An 8,723-nucleotide genomic window follows, 5' to 3' on the forward strand; every position below is an offset into this window, starting at 1 on the left:
GTGCTCAACTTCTATGGATCAAACTACAACTCAAAGACTTTGGGTTGAACACTAGGTGTGCTCCAATTTTATGTGACAATACTAGTGCAATAAACATAGCCAAAACCCCAGTTCTACATAAAAGAATAAAATACATTGACATTCGACATCATTTTTAACTTTTTTTCAGGTGAAAGAATGCATAAAGATCGAAAGATGGGGTCTGGCATGTAACACCCCGTATTTGAAAAAAGACCTCAAATACAGAAATCCAGAAGTTGCAGGTGCAACCCACGGTTGCCACCCACGACCCGTACTGGTGGTCTGTGGTTCGCATCTGCAATCCTCCCCAGACTCAGCCCAAAATTTTGTCTAAGGGTCGACCCACAGTCGGACTCACAGGTCGTATGTCAGACCACAGACCGTGATCCGCATCTGTGGATCAGACCCAGATTTCCAGCCTCCAGTCATGACTGATGGTTGACCAGTACGGACTGTCAGTCGATCGACGGTCCATCGTTCCCATCCGTCGGTGACCCCGACGACAGTTAAGTCAGGGGTCTTTTGGTCTTTTCCTTATGCGTTGGACCCCTACACTACGTCGTTTATACCCTAAACTACGTGGTTTTAGTAAGTTTTTAGCCTAGAAACATAACTAGAACTTACCTAAGTCACATCATTCACCAAAACATAGAAACTTATAACGTAAAGAGGAGAAAGAGACGACCAAACCCTTCTCAAGAACGCAACAATGTCCCATCAGTTCCAGTCCTGAAATCAAATGATTTCTCCGTGAATTTCTTCATCAAGTATGCGGGATTGCACTAGTGGGTTCCTTTCACCCATTGGGTCCCTATATTTCAGTCAGAATCTTGATCCCTTTTATATTACTTAGACTAAGGGTTTCTTGATTGTTAGAAATTGTTGGGTTTTAGCTGTTAGAATGATCCAAATCATATTATCATGTTGTAGTATTGTTTCTGCCCAGATTCATGCATAAACTCAGAACCCTAGATATGTAGTTCTTTTAGTTCATGAATTACACATGCTAGATCAATTAAATTCAGATATATATATAAGCATGCTTCAGTCTTCGAATGCATCATTATCAGTATATTAATGTTGAATTCTGAGTTTGCATGACAGTATTCTAAGTTATCCAGTATTACAACATTTCAATCATAAAGTGTTAAATTACTTAATCAATTGGGAGAAGCTTAATACTGAGTGGACTAGGGTCAGTCACCCTCAAGTCCCAGAACTACGTGCCCCGTAGGTTGTACGTCCCCTCTGTCGGCATTTTTAGTGATCACACCAGTATACCTCTATACCTCTATCAGGGTATATTGGGTCCTCTCGATGGGGTGTATACATCGAACTCCACATTTAGCTCATGTGGTTTTATGTCGGTTATTAGTAGCTCCCTTACAGTCAAATTCTCTTGCATTGACCATGTTATCAGTTTTAGTTTAGATTTTAGTTTCATCATGTTATAAACTTGGTCATTGCATTTAGTTAGTCATGTTCAGTATTTTTCAGTATCCTTATCATGTTCAGATTATATCATTGCTTTGTAGCTTGTTTAGTTATGTTATTATTCAACTTTATTCTATCCTACATGCTTAGTACCTTTCAAGTACTGACGCATACTCTACGTTGCATCTTCTCGTGATGTAGGTTCAGGTCCTCAGCAGTCAAATCACGCATAGATCGATTCCCGATCTTCAGTTCAGCAGCATGAGTGGTGAGTCCTCATTCTTCGAGGACTAGTGATATGATTATATTTCTTTCTTTAAGCTTTAGTTTCAGTTTTGCTAGATTTAGCTGGGGCATGTCCCAACATTTCTAGTCAATAGAGGTTTTATTTCAGACATAGTTAGTTTCAGCTTTAGTCTTAGAGTTTGACTTCTCATTTGTATTCAAACTCTCAGTTTTCTTATATTCAGATTTAGTATATGAGTATTCCCCATCATTTTAGTTTTTCACATGATTTAGCTTCCGCATAGTATTTATTGTTTTAGTTTATCGTTAAGTATGCTTATGATATGCCAGTAGGGTTAGCTTGGGGTCATTCGTGATCCTAGGTCCCATGTCCGCATCCAAGGAGTAGCCTCGAGGCGTGACATGGCAGGTCCTAAAATACAGGTATGTATTTCACTCTTTATGCAAAATGCATAAATTCAAAAACAATAAGCAATAACTTGTCCCTTCCACGTGTCACTATAAAAATTGTAACCATCATACTCAAATACCTCATAGTCATTTTCAAAAAGTTGATAACTATCACATCATTATGGAAGCCTACTACAATGTTATTCCAAGTGAAACTCTTCACATTCTTAGACTTCTCGTATAACCCACCAATCCGGCTTCCACCACCACTAAATACACACACACCTAACTACAATCTCACACCCTCTTCTAGTAAACTAAACCACCACACTCCTCTTACCATGAAAACTCCATCAAATATAGATTCCTCACCCTCCCCCCAAACCCATCACTAATACAATATGCTTACTTTGTCCTTCCTCTCAGCAATTTTTGACAATTGTACTGTTCGAGGAACATGTTTGCACATCTATTATGCTCGAAATTATGATTGTGGATTCCACTATTATATATAATCTCAATATTTTCCCTCACAGTACAACTCCATCTCAAGGGGATCTACGGTTCTCTTGAAAGTTGAGGGAGTTTAGAAGGATGCACCTACTAAGGGGGAATACACTAGGACCCTATGACTGAACCTGGTTCACCTGCCAGGCTCAAAATTGGTGCATCTAATAAGGGAGAGTCTTGCTCTGTATTAGCACAATCTCATGAATTTAATATAAGTTCTAAGGATATTATGCGCATTGGCATTTGGTCCCTAAATGAATAAGGTCAATATTACAGAAGGCTACTAGCAATCTTCTGGTGGTGCCAACACATGAACATCATGAGACTCTTCCTTCTACGTTGTTTATGGTTATCCCTGTTCTATTATCCACTTGGTCAATAGAGCTCTTGATGAAGGTGTCCTCACCTTTTAAATCAACAAATCTAGGTCCTCAAAAACCCTGTTTATCCCTCTCACTGACCCTATAAAAATACCTAATGAACCTGATGAGCTAGCATGGGCTAAGAAGGGTAAAGGTCTAGTTTCCTCTAGTCATACTGTAAAATGGGCTTCTAGACCTACTATTTGCAAAGGTACTATCCACACCGATTTAATCGATGAGTCTACTGACTCTGGTAGTCATGAGAGTGTTTTTTCTACTTCTAAATCTTTGGGGGGTGAATCACCAAGGGAAATAAAGAGTGATGAATTTGGTGTTGAGTTAAGTGGTGATATTGAGGATACCCTAGATGTCATGAATTTTGGGTTAGTACACTTTAAGCAACGCACTGTTCTCCATGGTAGGGTTATTACTGAATTTGGGGGTGGTAAGATATGTACTCTTCTATATCTTATAGGGGCACAGGGTTGGGCTAACCTGTTCCTTCAAAGCAATATCCGTCGCCGTATTGGAAGAGAAGAAACTTGGCTATTTTACATGAATGCATCTAGCTCGTCTACCTCTATAACTCAATTATTTTACATAGTGACACCAACCTATGTTAACACTCCATAAGCTACCATTTGATATTGTTCATAGGATTATCTTGTCGTGACAACCACTACTAAAAAAACTGTAAAAAGAGACTTAAAAAAGAGACCTCATGGGGTCTCTTTTCTGGAAAAAGAGACCTAAAAAAAGACCTCAACGGTAGTTCTCTATAATGTAGGTGACTCTTTTGTAGAGACCTCATGTGATCGCCGAACAGAGACCTCACGAGGTCACCAATAAATGTTTTCGATTTTTTTAAAGAAGAGACCTCATTAGGTCACAATTTCATAATTTACTTTTGTTTTATTTTTAATAAAGGTGGCCTTATGAGGTCACTATTATATTATTTATTTTTATTTTATATTTAAAAAAGGAGACCTTGTGAGGTCCATACAGTTTATTAAATTTATTTAAATTTCTGAATAGAGACCTTATGAGGTTGCTTATAGAGACCTCGTGAAGTCTCTTTACTACATTTCTAAAAAATAAACTGCAAAAAAGAGACCTCATGAGGTCTCTTTTTTTGGAAAAAAACTGGCAGCTTGTATCTGTTTTTGCAGAATATGCAACTCACCTTCAACGTAATTCGAAATTGAATGAAAAAGCATAAAATCCATAAGTTATATAATAGGATTTCAATGTTATCATGCATTCACAAAACAAATAAGTCCCATAAAAAAGTCATAAAGTAAAGAACTTAGATTATTTATTACAACTCTAAACTTAACTAATGCGGTAGTGTGTTTGCCATATGATCCTCATCTTCTTCATCACTACTAGACTCATCTATCATATTTCTTTGTTGACTATACACTGGATATCGAGTAGGTTGAGACTGAGAGGGTCGAGGAGGGAAAGTGACATCATTGGAACAAGGGGGAATCCCTCCTGAAGCAAGTAGTGCATCGAATTGAGCCTTAAGATACTCATACTCTAAGTCCCTCCGCTTTTCCCTAGCCTGCGAGTCTTCGACTTGTCTAGATTGCTCAGCTATCTTTTGCTCCATAGCCAAATTTTTCTTCATCGATTCATCATCATAGGAACTACTTTGGTGTTCAAACTCAGAATGATATTCACGAAAGTTCTGTTTCAGCATGCCATAGGCATACCCATATCTACTCGGCCCACCAATCAAGTCTAGCCACACTCTCTCAGCCTGTTTTTGAGTAAGTAGAATACCTCGATTTTCTTCTAGCTGAGTTTGTCGTAAATCCTCCAAAGCTTGAAGATATCGATTCTAAATTGAATGGTATTAATATTAGAATATAAATTTAGAAAATAAGTAACTATTATTTTAAATTAGAGGCTTACATAGGTCATTTCAGCTCGCGGCTCAACCCACACGTCTGGATCTTTGGGATTTTTCTTCTTTCTTATGTGTGTTACCTTGAATGCCTTAGCCTGAGTTAGCGGTCTTCCTAGTTCCTTTTCCTACATATAAAACTAATTAGGTTATAATCAAGAGTAATTAAATATTAATACCTAAAATATATAAAAACTTAAAGGAAAATGATACATACCAATTTCTTCCTCACACTTCCTTGACTTTGAACCCCACTTGTGTGTAGACAACCACCCTTAGTAGATGATCTAGCCTTCTGACCGATCTCACTCATCTGCTTAAATCTTGGATCATTCGCCCAATGCACAAGTAATTTTTCCCAATCCTCCGATAGAATCCACCGAGGATTCTTATTCTTTTTACGAGCTTTCATCAACAAACTAGCGAGAACACACACAACTTTCTTCAGTATTGTTAGTTTTTTCAATCAACTCCATCTTGATTTCCATTACCACCTTTCACCCAAACTCCACTATTGTTAGTTTTTTTTTTATATATTTGGAGCATTCTTCAGTATTGAATTTAAAACCATTTACAAGATACTTGTCCATTGAATAAATCTTGCTGGTCCCCAAGAAAGGTCCTTCAAAATTGATCAAATTGACCATTTTTTGTGTCATAAATCTATAAATATTTGATACGTAGGAAATTAACATCAATTAAATATAGATTTATTTATTAATGATAGTATTATGAAAATATTATAAGGCTTACTTAATCTTGAAACCACTTTGAAAAATGCTCAAACACTTTTTCATTGCCATATAAATGCACAAAGTAGCTGTCAAAGAAGATGGATATTGAGTTAGTTGTTTTGCCTTGTAATTACATATTTTAGTGCAAAAATAACAACTTACTCAAGAAATGGTTAACTTGTGGGCAATTTAACAAGACATGTGTCGATGCAGAATTAAACTCCATGGCATTAAGATTCCTCCTTTACATTTTTTTGAACCTTTGCCTGGTTGATTGAAGATTGATAGAAAGTCTCACCACCATCGTCATGGCGATTGTGTCTATTTCGCAAGCATGGCACGCTACTTTTGAAGTAATAAGAACCAAAATTAGTTATCTCCCTAGCAAGATGGAATTCAACCATTGAGCCTTCAAGTCTATGTTTTTGCTTCATACCCCGTTTAGACTTGCCAATAGTTCTACATTATATTATATTATCATTAATTTTAAGAAAATATTGATATAAAAATATTAAGAGTTAAACACTTACCTCTCAAATGGATACATCCATCTATATTGAACCGGACCTCTGAGGCGTGCTTCATGCACCATATGTACAGGAAGATGCTCCATCACATCGAAAAATCCAAGTGGGAGAATCTTCTCCAACTTATTTGTAATTATAGGAATATTTTGATCCATCTGAACTAGGTTGTCGTCCCTTAACGTATTAGAACACAAGTCCTTGAAGAACAAACTAATTTTAGTCATAGGTTTCCAAATTCTATCGGGTAAGCCACTAAATGCAATGGGGAGTAATGTTTCCATGAAGACATGACAATCATGACTTTTCATACCATGTAATTTTCCATTCTCCATATCGACATGTTTCCCAAATTTGAAGCATGTCCATCAGGCATCTTAAGTTGCTTAACCCATTCAAATATTTTACGCTTTTGATCCAATGTAAATGAATAACTAGCCTTAGGCTTGAAGAACTTGTTATTCTGTTTCTCTTACAACCATAATTATTTTTGCCTACAGTATTCTGGTAAGTCCATTCTAGCTTTAACATTATCTTTTGTCTTGCCATTAACATCCATTACTGTGTTGAATAAATTATCAAAGTAACTTTTTTCCATATGCATGACATCAAGATTATGTCGAAGAAGATTATCCTTCCAATATGGTAACTCCTAGAATATGCTTTGTTTTGTCCAATTATGTGCAACACCATACCCACCAAATTTGTACGGTTGTTCTTTTGTAACCTTTGGAAAGTGTTGAACCCTCTCCCAGACTTGTTCTCCAGTCAAGATTGGAGGTGGAAAACTTTGTCCAACAATATTCTTTATGAATGCATTTTTCATACTCCTAAACTCATGATCCATTGGCAAGAACTGTCGATGACAATCAAATCAACAATTTTTATGACCATGTTTCAAAGTGAATGATTTACTATTTTCCATACAATAAGGACAAGCTAACTTTCCCGCTGTCATCCACACTGACAACATTCCATACGCAGGAAAATCATTAATAGTCCACATTAAGGCAGCCTGCAAATTAAAATTTTGCTTAAGAGACACATCAAATGTTTCAACCTCTTGAATCCACAACTGTTTCAACTCATCAATCAAAGGTTGCAAGTATACATCAATCAAGACTTTTTGATTCCGTGGGCCAAGAATGACACAATTGAGAAATATATATGGACTGGTCATATACATCTTAGGTGAAAGATTATATGGTGTTACAAATATAGGCCAACAAGAATATGGTGCAACAGAAACAGAATGTGGTGTGAATCCATCTGAACATAAACCCAATCTAATGTTCTGTGGTTCGACTGCAAACTGTGGATATGTTCTATCAAAATGCTTCCAGACCTCTCCACTAGAAGAATGGCATATAACACCAGGTGGTCTTCTATTTTCATAGTGCCATCTCATATGATGAGCAGAGCTATTAGATGCAGACAACCTCTTTAACCTTGGTATAAGAGGTAAATAATGCATCGCCTTAATAGGAACTTTCTTCCCACTAGGAGTCCACTTATAATGAGATTTTCCTCAAAACTTACACGATTATAGATCAATATCATCCTTATAGTATAACATGCAACCATTTTCACAACAATGAATTCTCATCGATGACAATTCTAACTTTGATACCAACCTCTTTGCCTTGTAGAAATTATCAGGTATCTCTAGATTTGGGTCAACTAAATCATGCATAAGGTCAATCACAGAGTCCATGCCCCTTGAGGAACATGCCAATTTGATTTGATACTTAATAATCTAACAGCAATAGACAACTGTAAGTGTGGACTCCCCTCATAGAAAGGCCGACTATCAACTTCCAATTGTTCAAAGAAAATTTTACATTCAGCATTAGGAGCTTCTTCACCTTGATTACCAGATTCAAAATCAGAATGCACCCCAAACACATCCTGAACCATGTCATGCATTCTATAATTTTCTGCATTAGAATTCACTACGCTACTACTTTCACCAGGAACATAATGTTGAAATACATCAAAACTATTATCAATTTCTCCATGACTAGTCCACACTGTGTATTCTTTTTTAAACCCATTTCGAAAGAGAAGAAGCTCAACAATATCTGATTTTGGATAATTCAAACATTGACATTTATTACAAGGACACTTAATCACACCATTATGTTGAAAAGGTTCTAGTGTCTTTACATGTTCCACAAAACCAGTGACACCTTCTACAAATTCAGGTCTTAGCCCCATTCGACCAAAATTAGTCATATTATATATCCAACTATGATCCATCTACATAAAGATCACAAAAAATTGAATTTGTTAAACACTAACCCATGTAATAATTTATTGAAAATCAAATTATAACAATCCTAGTAGGGACTGCTTAACGAGGCATTGTGCAAATGAATACATGTATCTTTGGTGACTACAAAAGCATACTTCTCTCAACAGTTTGTCCCACATAATGTCCACTTCCCTAAATAAATCTAAATAGAATACATCATTAAAAAAATAGTAGTAAGGTGGCACTATTATAGAAGGGTCAAGGACCTTTCTGGGCACAATGGTTTCTTAACTTTCCTCTCATCATTACTGCACAATGGTTTATATCTATAGACTA

At 36.5% G+C, this 8,723-nt stretch overlaps 1 protein-coding gene across 1 annotated transcript; it reads right to left on the bottom strand.

Moving 5' to 3' along the window:
* Window positions 1-4,299: 4,299 nt before the first annotated feature.
* Window positions 4,300-8,392, bottom strand: LOC125853435 (uncharacterized). The gene is made up of 4 exons (XM_049533129.1): window positions 7,904-8,392; window positions 5,093-5,206; window positions 4,884-5,003; window positions 4,300-4,809 (listed from the first exon to the last, which is right to left on the bottom strand). The coding sequence occupies exons 1-4, from the start codon at window positions 8,390-8,392 to the stop codon at window positions 4,300-4,302; spliced, it is 1,233 nt and encodes a 410-aa protein (XP_049389086.1).
* Between the last annotated feature and the right edge of the window lie 331 nt (window positions 8,393-8,723).

Source organism: Solanum stenotomum, chromosome 1 (genome assembly GCF_019186545.1).
Source record: "Solanum stenotomum isolate F172 chromosome 1, ASM1918654v1, whole genome shotgun sequence".
In the NCBI taxonomy this organism is placed as follows: Eukaryota; Viridiplantae; Streptophyta; class Magnoliopsida; order Solanales; family Solanaceae; genus Solanum; species Solanum stenotomum.

Bases quoted from the DNA above. Each gene is read 5' to 3' on its own strand.
- LOC125853435 (XM_049533129.1), bottom strand. From the start codon at position 8,392: ATGGATCATAGTTGGATATATAATATGACTAATTTTGGTCGAATGGGG. The intron at 5,004-5,092 runs GTATGTATCATT...TTTTATATGTAG, and splicing joins GAAGTGTGAGGAAGAAATTG to GAAAAGGAACTAGGAAGACC. The intron at 4,810-4,883 runs GTAAGCCTCTAA...CATTCAATTTAG, and splicing joins CGCGAGCTGAAATGACCTAT to AATCGATATCTTCAAGCTTT.